At 39.5% G+C, this 15258-nt stretch overlaps 1 protein-coding gene across 6 annotated transcripts in view; it reads left to right on the top strand.

The window, feature by feature from the left end:
- snx29 (sorting nexin 29) overlaps positions 1-12336 on the top strand; it is a 149392-nt gene extending 137056 nt beyond the window's left edge. Inside the window, exons 20-22 of one of the 6 annotated variants that reach the window (XR_006399360.1) lie at positions 212-351; positions 8159-11169; positions 12090-12336. Coding sequence is in view for 1 of the 6 variants with exons in the window: in XM_044337314.1 (XP_044193249.1) it covers positions 212-351; positions 8159-8285 (267 nt within the window). In the remaining 5 variants the exon portion in view is untranslated. Of the gene's footprint in view, positions 1-211; positions 352-8158 lie in introns of all 6 variants that reach the window. The other 5 variants (XR_006399359.1, XR_006399358.1, XR_006399357.1 and 2 more) reach the window with 5 other exon arrangements.
- The last annotated feature ends 2922 nt before the right edge of the window (positions 12337-15258 follow it).

The following is a 15258-nucleotide window of genomic DNA, read 5'->3' on the forward strand; positions in this document are numbered from 1 at the left end:
AAACTGTAATTAAAAGTCAAAAAAAAAAAAAAAAAAACACTTATCCTCATCCTTAAAAATATCCCACTGATTTATTATTTTAATGCGATAGAAGAAGTTGAATGTTGCAGCTTTAACTTCAGCTTTCAAAGCACCATTTGAAGAAAAACAAAAACTAATTGGTTGTTGTCTCTCTTTGTCCTTCTGTGTTTGTGTTTCTCTCTGTCTGCAGGATGCCAAGTTTGTGGAGGAGAGGAGGAAGCAGCTGCAGGGCTACCTTCGCATGGTGATGAACAAACTGATCCAGACGCTGCCGGAGTTCACAGCCCGCCCTACCAAAGAGACCCTGCTGTCTCTGCTGCCTTTCTGTCTGTAAGTGGACACACACAGGCGTGTTCAATACAGGATCTGAGCTTTTATGTGAGCATGTGTAGTTGTGTGTGTGTGTGTGTGTGTGTGGAATAGATGCCAGTACATGCGTCCAGGTGCAAGGCTCCTATCTGTGAAAGATTGCTGACATTTTCAACGAGAACAATCAGGAAATGTGATAAAAAGAAAGGAAAGAGAGGAAGATTCAAAGGTGTGAATCCTGATTTTACCACCGCAGACATCCAATTCTATACTTACACGACCTCTAAAACGGAAAAAACTGTCAGTTTTTGGCAAGAGTTTCATATCAATTCAATGAACGACATTTTAGAAAGAATTAGCTGCCACAGCTGTAGTGATAGTAGCAGTTACAGGATACAAAGCGGGAGGATTAATGTCACTGAAAATGTCAAATCCCTTGTAAACAAACTTCCCTACGTTTTACACTCATACACATATTCACACATACAGCGTATATGTTCTGTCACGCACACATCTTCACACACACTCAGAGACACACTCAGAGTAGCATGTGTGAAAGTGCATGATGCCTCGGCCACCCACCTACCTACCAGGCTACATCAGAAAATTAGATGTTCCAGTCATTTCCTGTCAATATTCGCATCGTTTTTCCACTCACTGCGATCAGTCAGCGAGCGTGACCTGTCACACCGTCTGACTGGAATGTCATTTCCTCTCTGGAGACATCATCATGAGTCATGACACCAAAACAACAACAACAACGTAGAGTAATTTACATAGACGTAAACTCCTCGCTCTGTGGGCTTGTTTAAAGCCAATGGAATTTTTATGTTTATAGCTTTAATTATTTTGATGGAATGGAAGTTTTTGTTGCTAGGAAAATTATATCATTTTACAAGGCTTTTCAAGGCATGCCACACAGCAACAATATTATCAATATTTAATATTGTACGTTAGTATAGTTACAAAATGAGAAGTAATTGTCCAAAAGCTGTAGTCCAATAGAATAGAAGTGGACTCAAAGGCCTATAAAAACCTCCAAAGCACAGACAGCTCATTAGTCTGTGGTCTGTAGTTGGTCTGCAGCGAGAGGCTTAATAATTATGTCTCTCTTTCTCATATCTCTGAGCTGAAATGGGAACTTTTCTATTGCATGAATGGCATGAAGTATTAAGTGTCAAGCGAGCTGAGTCTGCTCGTGACATCATGAGACTACTTTCTGCTGTTCCTCCCACATTACAGTATTGTTTTTTCAGAGTTAAATCTATCTTCATTCATACAGTATATAAGTCTGTCTTACAGAGATACTGCATGGTGGTCTACTTGGTGGTGTAAAAAGCCTAAATGATTTAATCCTTGTTATTGGTCAAAACTCTTTGGCTGTTGTATTTAAAAGTTAGCGATAAAGTTCAGATGACGCAACAAAGAAACAACAACAGCGAGATTGCATGACGACATCTTGAGGATCATATCATCTAACATGTTTCACAGAGGCTACAAACATATCTGCGTTTGATGAAGTTAAATAGCGACAGCTGACAGAGAGTTGATAGTTCAGGACTTTCACTTGCATATGCAGCTCTGTCATGGCCTGTTGTGATCTGTGCTGACACTGGAATCCTCATTGCTGTGACTCAATGGAGTTGGAGCCGACATTTGATCAACACAAATCAACAAACCCTTATAGTCTTGGTTCGTGTGTGTGTGTGTGTGAAACGCTACAGTTTCTTGCCACAGAGTCCCTTTGTTATGATGTTACTCTGAGGCCTGCCAGTGTCACGATACTTGATGTTACTGATGTCACAGATACATGATGTTACTGATGATGATGTTACTGTCTTGTCTGTTCAGTTGGTGTGATCAAACCTGTGCTAGTCTTATAATGAGGGATGAAAGCCTGATTAGTGTGGACATCAACGGAGAGGGAAGTGGAGAGGAAAGTGAGAATACTGCCTGACCATAAGTGGAAATCATACTTTGCAAACAAACAAAAAAACAATTTGTCAAATATGCCATACATTGCTTAGACACTCATAAATATTACAAATGGGTAAACGTCAGATCTACTTTTCTTTAAAGCAATAGGTCACATTTTGGTAAATATGCTTATTTGATATGTTGCTGAGAGTTACAATGAGATCAGTACCACTCTCACAGTTGTACTGTAAATATTGAGCTACTGCCAGCAGCCGGTTAGCTTAGTACCTTAGCTTTGCTCAGCATTTAGACTGGAAACAGGGAGAAATGGCTAGCCTGGCGCTGTCCAAAGGTTAAATAATCTACCTAATCTGCCTCTTAACTCATCATATTTTATCTTGTATGTCTTAAGGCATAAATCAGCATGTTGTGGTGTTGGGGAGATTATGTGCCAGACTATTTCTTGGCCTGGAGCAGTAACTTCCTGGAGTCTTAAGCTAAGTTAGCTAGCTGCTGGCTGTAGCTTAATATTTAATGAACAGACATGAGAGTGATATTGATATACATATCTAAGTCTCAGTAAGAAAGTGAATAAGTGCATTTCACAACATGTTGAGTGTGTCTCTATTTGTTATTTGTCTGCCATTATTTGTTTAAAGCCAATTATCCTCTGGACCTCCACAATACCATCAGATGTTGTTACTGGCAGATTCGTGACACAATGGCAAAGGCTATATAAGGGTGGAGAGATTAAAACATGAGATGGCAGATGTTCAGGTGCATTAAGAGAATTAAAAGCCAGTGGAGAGAGAAAATGACAGGAAGCAGTTTAGTGAGAAAGATGAAGGGAAAAGGGCAGCAGACGACGGAGGGAAAGAAAGATGGGAGGGTTCACATGGGAAGGTCTGAGGAGACAGAGGAAAAGGGGAAAGACAGATTGGACTTCAGCACTCCCGATCTCCTGCTGAGGCACTCGTTGCTCAAAGGCCAGATGGATCTCAAAACTCCTTAATGATGCTGCAGTGACCTGAACACCTCATAAAATTAAGGGGTAGTTACTGGTAATGAAGTGAATTATTATGTTAGTTTCAGTGCCATAAAGCCAAAGATAAGTCACTACTTTGTCACCTCTTTGAAATATTAGATTGAAATTAAGTCATTCAAAAACCTTATCCCACGCCAATCCTCTGGTTGAGTTTTGTCATAATTAGTCACTCAGACTAATGAGAGAAAAACGTACTTGGAAGGGTTCCCACTGCTTTGATTAAACTAAGCAGTGGTTGATGAAAGCACTGACATCAGGCCATGCTATTTGATTATACTTACCTTCACAGATAGTATATAAAAGTAAGAGTGAATGGCATCTTGTGTTTTCAGAGGATCAAATAATTGCTCCTAAGAGAAATAAAACAGGATGCACTGGAAGTCAGTATACCTGGTGTATCTTTTCACTTGCACTACACAGTACCTACATATCTAATAACTAATGACATTTCCATCAGCCTTAATTGTACATAATATTACTAACATATTGCTAAAATAATATAGTGAACATGACAAACATTACATCTGAATATCATCACGTTAGTATTGTTATTGTGATCATGTTAGCATGCTAACATTAGCATATAGCTCAAAGCACCACCATTTAAGTACTACTTCACAAAGCTACTGGTATGACTGTGTATTTTTAGTCTTGTTTATTCTTAGCCATGTTGGCTTTAAAGTTGAGCATCGAGGAATTAATGAATGTCAAGAATGACAGTTGAAAACCCTGGAAAAAGCTGGTACTGCAAGTGGACCTTGAGTTGGGATTGTTTTGTCAAACATAGTTTTGTGTATTTTGTTAATTGTATTTTCAATGATGATCACCAACTGAAGGTGATCATTAACTTAGTTCTTAGTTAAACACTACCACTGATATGTAATTTATTTTTAAGTAACGGGTCCGGCAGTACTAAACGTTTATTTGTGCTTGAGAGCTGTGATGTGTACAGATCTCTCTGTGTCTCTCCACACTCACTTCTTTTGACTTGCATGCTGCAATTTTCCTCACTTGTCTGGAACAGCAACGTGGTCACACCTCTCCATAGATTTGCTACCACTTAGTATGCAGCTTGGCCTCAACGCATTTATGCTTTACTCAGAACACAAAGTACACACACTCAGTGTGGGCTCTCGTCTTATTGACCTACTGCCTCAGAAAAAAAGTATTGCGGACCTTTGTTTCACTGTCAAGAGCAGTTTGACTTCAGAATGAGGATGTAACCTTTTATCGTGCTGGCTGAAATTTTTGGTGTGTCGGCTTTACGTGAGAGGCTTACTGTCTGTGTGTATGTGAAAGGAAATACAGACGGAATAGTTCATTATCCAGCCTGTACTTTTCACAGCACCCCACCTCCTGCTGTTAGACAATCAATTTGATGCATGCTTTTGTTTGTGTACCAGTTTACTCTAATTATGCTCCTCTGCAGTCAAATTATTAATATTCCAGCAGTGCCTGGGAAAGTTATTATCCTGCACAAGTCAATATCATGTCCAAATGGGGGGACAAGCACATGCTGAGAGCCAGAAAAAAATCTATAAGCCTAATTAATTTAGGACATTTAGCTACTTTACCCAGTTTGATATGAATAAATGAGATGGCATGCAGTTTCAACTCTACATGCTGCCCCCAATTTAGTATGATTTTTGCTGATATAACTCCCCGTCGCATCACTTTTTGGTCAACCTTGGTCACATTCAAATTGTGTGACTGCACTTGATTGAACTCGCCTGGTGCCGTGGAGATACGGCAATAAGAGCTGCTGCTCAATGTACATTTTTTACCCAGAGGAAAAGGAATAATGTTCACCATATTAACAAAGTTCAGGCTGCTCTGAGATTGGCTCGTCATGCTTTCCCCCCCAAAGCAGTTTGATCTTGATGGTTATGACACGGACACTTTGCAACCATACATTTTTTATACCTAAGTTTGACTTGTGCTTACATGGTAGCGCTTCTTCCACCTATCTGCCCTTTTCCACACCACACAGCCTCTCTCGGCTCTTAAGGCCAAAACACACCGCTGCCGAACGGCGTGTGTCAAAAGAGCCGCCCTTATTATTTTCTATGAATAACCCCCACACTTCATGCCACTGTCCTGTCCTTTTTTCCAAAGAAAAAGATGTTTTGTACTTCAAGACAATGTTGGCCCAACTACAGACGTTATTTACTAGTTTGTTGCTTGCTTTTCACTGTACTTTTAATTATTTCACTTGTGCCTTCATCTACAAGGGAAAAACTAATTAATTGTTTGTTGATCTGCTGCTTTTAAAACATAATCTCACTGCTCAGATTATTATTTCTTTCAAGTTATTAATCAAAAACTAGACAACTACAATAGCCAACTCACCCATGGCATTTCGTTGTCCCATGCTGTACTCATAGGACTGCAGTTACATCCAGTTAACTATTATATTGATGCGCTGCAGCACAACACTTCCTGTAGGTGCTAGGGGCGGCAAGTGATGTGCGTCATATGACACACCGTGGTGGAGTGTTTTCAGCTTTACTGTGCTGCTTTTTCAGCGCCTGCTGCCTCCCATACAACCATATGGCTTGTGGTGACACTTGTAGCCAAAGCACCTCACCATGAGTGCATTTATTTTTAGGATGTGTTGTCCGAGTGGGAATCACACTCCTAACACAGGACCGCCCAGATGTCCCAGATAACCTTAATCACAACTCTACCAGCTGGGATGCATCATTAAAGAGGCCAGCACTGTTGTTTTGGACATCAACATGGAAATGCCCTCTTCCTCTGATCTTAATATTTATTGAAAATCCCTTTCTAAAAAGAAGCACTTGAACTCCCCACTCCTCTGACACAATCATTGCCTCATCGTGAAAGATGTCTTGGGGATGAAATGCTTCAGAGGTAGAGCAGGGGACCACAAGGTGTTTCAGACAACAAGAAAGCATTTAACCCCAGGCATTCAGTCTCCCTGCTTTGCTTTTCCGTCCTTTTGACAAGTGCCTCTCATTCATCCTCATCGTTATCTGATAAGACTCAGGGATCAAGGGTTCACATGTTGTGAAGATGGTAGTCATGGTAACCAGGGTGATGATGTCATCAAGTGGCCAAGATTATTTCCTCCTGAGGAAAGTCTGGGAAGTCTGAACAGCATCACAAGATCTGAGATTAATGAGATCTGATCTGCTGTGTGTCACAAATAATTCCTTCCTGTGGTGAGAGCAGGGATAATGAGGGTTTAGATGTGGATAATATTAAAAAGGTATTAAAAAGGATATCTGGAAAGCTGACCAACTAAGTGCTGCAATGAAGACAGCATATCAATAGTTTTTTATGTCATTAGAATTAATTTCTCATCTTAGCCGAGATGTTCTCTCTCTCATAACTAAGCATGGTAGGCCTGCCTCTCAATGTTGAGACATTTTTTATTTTGGAAATATGTCTAAAAGAAGAAAGAAACCAACCTCCAAACTTCTTAAATCTTTGTTAAGACAACTTTCCAAAAACAAAAGAGCAAAAGTGTAAAGAATAGATTAAGCAGTGTATTTATCTGCTTTAATGTAAGCTACAAACGTTAGCATGTCCAGCTAACTAGTTTACTTTTTACGGTAGTAACCTAGTGTTATTTCCAAGGTCAGGAGTTAGCATATCATTAACTAATAACATTAGTTTGTAAGGTTAGAGGCTGTGTTTTTAAAAAAGGCCTGTCACACCTAGTACATACTACATGTAGTATTTTACTATTGTGTGAAAGACACTCTTTAACGCTATCATAGTTTAGAATTATGTTAGCATTTCTGACCTACTCCTTATCGGATTTGAGGAAGCTTACACTCCAGCATCTGCAGGTAACATTACCTGAGATATGTTATGTTTGCCAAACATATCAATTCTCATCCTAAAAGCTATTTCTCTTGACATAGTGACAAAATGTTTAAAAATACGAACAAAATGAGTATGTAAGCTAGCAAAATGGGGTTGCGTGGGACATGCAGCTTTAGTTATAGTTTTGTAGCATGATATCATGTATGTAGCCATCAAGTGCATATTTAAGAACCCCTTTTAAAAACAAAAACAAAAAACAATTCAGCTGGAAATATTAAAAAGTCAGCTGGAGACAGTGTTTTCAACCAACTCATGGAGCTAACGTTAGCTTAATTACCTAGCTAGGTACAGCTAATAAAATCTGCCAGCAATGGTAGTCATTTCAGCCGGCAAAATCAACGGTTGCTTGTTAGAGATAAGAAGTCGTCTTTTGTCTAATTCAGCCTGAAATCAAGGACCCTTTGTTTCAAAAATTACCAAGAATTTCAAGTGATAAATCTGCCACTGTTGTCATCGTAGACTGCATCTGAGCTGTGTGAGAATTGAAAGCTGGACAGGCTTAGCAACAGCCAATTTAATACGTTTCTGCACTCTCTGGCCACATCATTAGGTACACCTGTGTTTCAGTTTTTGTTGATGTTGTCAGAAAGGTGATAATTCTACTCTATGTTTATTATTGAGGTCATAGTGGACGGTGGTGGTGTACTGGGGTGCATTATATTGAATAGTGTTCCTAATATTTTGTGCACTCCAGTAACACTTTTCATTATAACGCACTCCAGTACACCACTACCCACTACGACCTCAATAACAAACATAAAGTAGAATTATCACCTTTCTGACAGTGTCAACAAAAACTGAAAATATATAAGCTTCGTAAATGTAGAATTTATGGCAGAGCCTGGTTTTCCAGAAAATGTTCTCTGGCAGAAGGGAAATGATGCATTTAAGTCTCCAGATGCAGCATCAGTGTTTTGTTTTGAATAATAAACTTGGTAATAAACTTAACCAAATGTTCATTTAAAGTCTTAAACTCATTTCTTCTCCTTCCCACTGTTCTCTCTCATCCAGAGACACTCCCCAGGCCAATGACGGCGGAGCCAAGACTCCCCGGTCCAAAACGTCATCCCGCTTCCCCAGACTTGGTCGCAGCCGCAACCAGGAAACCAGACCTGAACCCCAGAGTGGCGACCTTTAACCCCAGAGCCTTTGAACTAATAATCTCTAGTCTGAGGATAACAACGCTCCTGGGTCCACCCTGGACTGTGACACACAGGCTCACAGTGTGAGAGGACATTAAAGGCGTCTAACGGACCTTCAAAGCCTTACAGATAAAAAGCCTCAGCCAAGGTGGGGAGACGGATGCGTTCACATCACAGGACTGTCTATGAGAATATGTAAATGTTTCTGTGTGCAGCCTGGCTGAGTAAAGGATAAATGACTCCCCAGAGGCTGCCTATCGATGGACCCAATCATATAGCACCTCTTACCTCACTGAGAGAAAGAAAGACACTATAAACTGCACATGGACTCACATGGACTGCCCTCTCTTATCTCATACACCATGAGATGACGGGGATGTGTTTTATTTCTTACTATGCTCAGTTTTGTAGTGAAAGTGTATCATGGTCACAGTGCCTACAGTGTTTTTGTAGCTGCTTTCCTGCTCTGGGAAGGGAGGGAAGGGTACATAGAGAGGTGAAGAGGGGGTACATTAAAGTATTCTCTCTGGGAATGAAATTTATTTTTCAGCTAATGTGTCAGCATTTTGGTGCCATTACATTTTAGACAACGATGATTCACAATCTCTGGCATGGACCACCAAGCAATGGGCATTCCTTTTTCCTACTTCGGTTATTTATAATATTATGGCTATTATAGATAATAATCTGCAGAAAGTGTAACATATCTTGATGTCACCAGAGAAACAGTAATCATCAAAAATATATTTTAAAATCCACATGATGAACATATTAAAGGATTAGGGTTAAGCACCACTGATAACACAAAAATCGGTTATTGAGAAATTTCACAAATAAGCATAAATTCTTGCTGTTTCCTCTTAAAAATATCTTTTCTCACATGCTCATGTCTTAGATTAGTTTCAAGTATCTTCTGTGATGTGTAGGATGAATTCATGTCAGAAAAATTTACGAGTTTAAAGGAAGGGAAACCTATTCAACAATCAAAAAAAGTTGCAAGGTGTGTTTCGTACGGTTTACCCCACACTATCGTACATCACATAAATAAGGGTCTTCATCAAAGGTGGACTGGCTACGATAAAAAAAAAATGTTTTAAACTAATGCTTTTAACTAATGTGTCTTAGGATTTAATGCGGCGTTACAGTGCAAATGAATGTTTTAACGATGACTAAACACTTGAAGAAAAGCTGCTTGTTAGAGTGCAAGGAAAGGGCTGCTGAGCATCAAGTGTGTGTAAAACAGAAGCTCATGCCATATGTACAGATTACCCAAGAGTAGGCAGAGACTATCTTCAAACGAGGAGTGACTCGAAGGGTTTCCGGAAAACTTGAATCAAAGGGTCGGCTCACAAAATGGTAGACACTGTTCACCGTCTATGAGGGGAAGTGAACAAACACTTGTGGGTTTTTAATTACGCTGTTATTCTATTATACAAAAAGACCCTCACAAGTATCCGACTTTTAGTAAACACTGCGATGTTGTCAGGAAATTCACACAGGGATACCGTCAGTTTTTGTTTTGTTTTTTTCATCAGACTTCCCTGAGACCGTTCACAGAATAAAACCGACCAAAACATCGACATGGGAAAGAAAAGAAGGTATAGCAACAAAACTTTCAAATGTTGCTTTTTAAGAAATTGTTTCACATATTGACATTCTTACTTTTTCTCAGTCTGACAAATGGCACTGTTGCATCCTATTTAGACGACATGTAATGTGTAAACATGGATTTCTATTAGTCTTCTTATTAAAGACTATACTCTGCTGTGATACAGTGAAACAGGTGATATTTTTGGTGTAGCACTGCCTTATATGCACTAGATCCCACTGCATTGGACTATATTGTGTAATGCTGACAACATTGTCACAGTCTCTCCATTATAACAATAAACAAGTAGCCTTTTCATAGACATCTTTTACAGTGAAGGTTGGGATCCATTTGTCTCTGGGACCACTGGTGGATCTATCTTCTCTGCACAAATATCCATATTGTAGTTGAGGTTATGCACAGGATGACATCGATCTCTGAAAGCTGTGTTGAAAAAAACCCTGCAGGACAAATCTGGTGCTATTTTATCTTATCTTTCTCTTATTGTTGGCAAATCCCATGAAAATACCAAAAGCAACAACAAATGTAACCTACTAACAAGAATTGTCTGTAGCTAGGTTTCCATCCAAATTGAGTACAGACTTTCACAAAATTTCCAGAATTTCTGTGAAAGAAAATTTGAATTAATACACGTTTCCATCCACTGCAGTTTTTCAAATATTTGGAGTTGGGTCATCAAGATAAGTTGCCATCAGACAGCCCTTTCCTTTGGCACTACATTTTCTCAACCGTAAAACTTGGTATTCCTACACATGTCAGGCACTATTATGCCGCACATCAGCTGTTTGGGTCAGTGCATAGCATATGTAGGATTATGGAAGTTATATGGTTTAGAAAATGTAGCGCCAAAGAAAAGCGCTGTCTGATGGCAAGGTAAAGCGGTGAAAATATTCTAAATATAGCGTACACTTAAACTGATATCGTTTTTTTTTTTAGGTGGCTAAAATTCGTTTTGCTGCTGGCCCTTTCCACAGCAGTACATTGCTTAGCTTCCGTGCCGGTACTTCCACCTGCTTCTCCAAATGGGTGGGGTGTGGACTGCCATCTACTGCAGGTAATACACTGACTATGGATAACTACCTCACACAACCCCACTTCAAAAATTCCGAACTATCCCTTTAAACCATTTCAGAAAAAGGGGGCGCAATGAGATGACATAATTAAAACAGCACCTGTCACAGACATTTCTGTGTGTTTCACGTATTAATTTGAGGAGAGTTACAGTCTCTGTCAGCATTTTACATCTCTTCAGTAGAGTGGAAACGTTCGGGGTAGGTTAAGTCTCATGCTTCATGTACGTCATGATTTAATTGCTAAATCTGTATCCATTACACTTTGCTTTTATCGATCTGCCAACTTTTCCACCTCAGCCAAGTATAACTTTGTTTTTTTGCAATATTTTGAGTTTTTTTCAATTTTTTTGCATTTCCACTCTGTTTTTTTTATGTGCAAATTGAAAATACGAATAAAAACTGGTTGATGGAAACACACCTAGAGTAGTCAAAGCCAGATAAAGCTTATCTCCCTGTGCCAAAGACCTTCTATGATAACAACATATCAATGAAGACATATTGTTGCACGGGTTGACATGTCCCTGAAATTAGCTCCAACAAATACACAGTTTACTCCTGAATGAGGACGGCTTGCTAAAAACTAGTTTTAGGAAATGATTAAGCCATTTTTACAAATTCACAAATATATTTGTGATTTGGTTTCATCTTCAGGAGGAATGAATTAGCTCAGGGACAGACAAGCTGGGGAAATCAGAAAGTGCAGAGAGACGGGCAAAAAAAGGTCGTTTTTGGTCTTTTCATGGCTTTTGTTGATGATATAAAAAATCTAGATATATTTATCACCAGCCTTATCCTTTCAACCAGGAACTTCCCTTTATTTTTTTTCCAGATATCTGAAAGATAAATAATGTGCTTGTCTCTAGTTTGAAACAGGACTCTAAGTCAATATTGTTTCTCCTATGGCTTGAAGCTCTAAATGCTGAATATATCTCAGGTGCTGTTGAGAATGCACAAACACAAGCCTTTCATTGATAATACCAAGAAAAAAAGAAGAGATTGTTGTTCAGAGAGGTTCCTGGTGGACATGCAGGATAACCCTTTCTTGAGGTTTTAAACGTCGCCATGATATGATGACAAGCATCAATATTCTTTCAAACAGCTCCATCTCCTTCCCTCAGCATCCTCTGGACGCTGGCAAAGGAAGGAAATCTCTCTGTACTGTACCTTGAGGCTGGTGATCAGAGCGACGACAAGCAAAAGAAGCGGGATTAGTTTATTGAGATGCAGCCAAAGTGTTCTCTTGCAGTATGCCATGTCTGTTCTTATGTACATTTCTGTCCTTGCCTTAGTCAGCAGTCAAGCCTTATCTATCAGTGTCACATCGAAGAGGGGCTGAACAATAAAGTACAGTGTACATACATTACCGAAGCCTGTGTCAGTGTTGTGATTGGTAAACTTGTTGCCTGTTTTTATGCATGAAGGCAAAAGGTCATTTGGCAATTCTGCTGTATGAATAAGCTTTTGTGTGTGAGTGCATGTCTATTCACAACGACATCTGTGCATTCATGCATGTGTTGGTACATACAAGTGTGCATAGCGAATTTAAATACAGACAGGTGTATAACTAAAGTGTGCATGTGTTTATGTAAAGAGATGTACGCGTCAACGCACGCATTATATTCTGCATATGTACTGTATGCATTAATGGATGGATAGATTCTGAGAAATCCATCTTCGGAGCATCTGTGGCCCTCCATGCATCTGTTTCGCTTGTCCGGTTGTTTTTTAACCTTCACTGCTTCACTAAGCGGTCTCTGAGCTTTTATTCAAACCACCCAGCCATTTTTGGAAAAGACTTTTTTTTTTTTTTTTTTTTTTTGCTGTTTCGGGTTTGCTGTAGCAGGTCGGTGGAGAGAGGAATGGCGAGGGTGTACAAAATGCTCGTTGTCCATTGACCAGAAAATTGGTTACAAGCCCGTTTAGGATCTGGATGGCTGCTTTTGGCAATGTTAGACAACATACACACACACACACACACACACACACACACACACACACACACACACACAACTGGCTGCATGCAAGCCAAGTACACAGAGCGCTGACACAAATATCTAATGTTTCTGTTGGTTTTAATAGAAAAGAACAAAAATACAGTAGAAAAGCCAACAGGTGCCTGGCTTAGCTTTGTCCAACATCAGTTAAAATCTGTTTAAAAGTGTGAATAACTTTAATAAACGTTTCAGAATATATACAGGCCAGCTTTCTTATGTAACTATTATGATAGGTGTTTTAAGTTTGGTAGATGTGGATGTGTGTAGGAAGAGATTTTAAGATGGGAACTGACATCACACATCAGGGGTGGTTCTAACTTTATTAACCACTGATGAAGCACACCTGGTGGACACCATAAGGGTAACTGTGGAGGTGATCCCTCGGAGGTTTGACTTGTTGTTTTGCACTGTGTAACAATTTGGATCTTTTTATACACCCTTAAAATAAAAGCAGAACTGCTTGCATCAAAAGAAGAGCAGAATGACCAAAACCAGAGGAGGCTTCCCAACCGGATCTGCTACAATCAGCCTCACAAGAAGGCAATGCATCACGTGGATGATCAGAGTCCAGCTCTGAAGCTATAGATGAGGCAAACTTATTCTCCTCTCAGGCTGGAGAAACAGAATGCACACATGAGGGACAGATGGGAGTACCTTCATCATACAGAGCTCAGGCTGTGAGCACGCAAAGTGAAAGGTAGGCCACATTTTCAAATTTTGGATGATTAAAAGTCATTACAACCTATGTTTCCGTGCTTTTACATTTTATTTACTACAATTAAAGTAGTGGATGTGCAGCAAATGATTTGAGCACCTGTTGAGCTCCTTTGCCCCAAGTGAGCCTCTCAGGGTGGCACTTCCTCGCAGACTGTGATGAACCAATCAAATGCTTTAGCATGTGCAGTAGATAAAGTTAAGGGAGGAGAGCTAATGACAAGCACTCGTGTCAATCCTGTCTATGTCTTCATACTCCTTCATATGTGTGTGAATATTTTTGCCTCACAACTGTAGCAGACTCGTGTGTGAGTATTTGAGTGTGTGTCATATTTGTAATTTGAAATTTAAGTGCTGTATTTATCAGACTATTAAAAAAGAAATGTTGAACTAAAGTGAGAGCAAAAATCCTTGACTTTTAATCCAGAGACTAAAAGCTATTTATCACATTTCTTCAAAATGCTCTTTAATTTAAGAGAGCTGCAGAGGTCTGACTTATGAATAGATGTGAGGTGAGCACACACCTTTTGAGTGACAAAAGCAGAACAGTGTACATATAATTTAGAATAAGATAGTTTAATAGATGTTACATCACTTTTTTTTCCTGCATTCATAAGGGGTGCAATCAAGAACAAAGAGACAAACAAAATCAGTGTGAGCTCCTCACATTTAACTTTTCTTTTGCACTTCCACTGAAACAGCTGTGACACACTAGATAAGGAAAGGTGTGCTGTGTCTCCTTTTTCTACCTGACTGGAAGCTTCATCCGCTACAGAGAGCTGCTCTTGAGCCAAGACTGTCCTCGTGGCGACGTCCACCAGTCAAAATATGAATAAATTTGCCTTGCTGCACCTCGTCCCCTTTTTCTTTGTCTCATATTTTCTTCTCTCCTTGAGGGTATGGAGGTCCTTCTTGGCTCGTTTTACAGGACTGCATATAATTACCAAGCGCTTACCTTTGTGTGAGGAACATCAAGGAGACGGAAACCCTGGTTTAAACAAGGTCATTGTATAAGCAGTCCTCCTATCTCTACAACGCACAATACTGGCTTGGCATCGGGATGCATGTTCATTATAATGATAAGGAACAGACTGATGTCTCAAGCACCCTATAGACAACAGGCCCTTTAGGAAGGAGCTTCCTAATAGAAACCAAGATTAGCATGTGCTTTATATTTATGCTTGCTAGGCGAGGAGGAGCAGATGTTCCTCAGAGACTGTGGAGTCTCCATCAGCTTTGCTGAGCTGCGTTGATCTGAAGCGCTTGTCTCAGTAATTACAGTAACTTTTAGCTTGATGAGGCATTTTGATAGTTCATAGAAGACAATTTTCAATACTGTGGTTTCCTGATTTAAAAAGTGGTGTGGTCTGCCATGTGATGAGCAAAACCAAAATTCCTAAAAAGGACTTCTCAAATGAGTTAAAATGATAGTTTGATTATAAATACCACAGTGTACAGTACGTGTATAGATAACACATACTTATATGGTTAAAACTACCATCAATGGAAAAATCTATTATAATATTTGACATTTTACACGTGGTTAACATGTAAAAATGTATATATATAATTAAGACAT

The sequence above is a fragment of the Thunnus albacares genome, chromosome 20 (genome assembly GCF_914725855.1).
Source record: "Thunnus albacares chromosome 20, fThuAlb1.1, whole genome shotgun sequence".
Classification (NCBI taxonomy): domain Eukaryota; kingdom Metazoa; phylum Chordata; class Actinopteri; order Scombriformes; family Scombridae; genus Thunnus; species Thunnus albacares.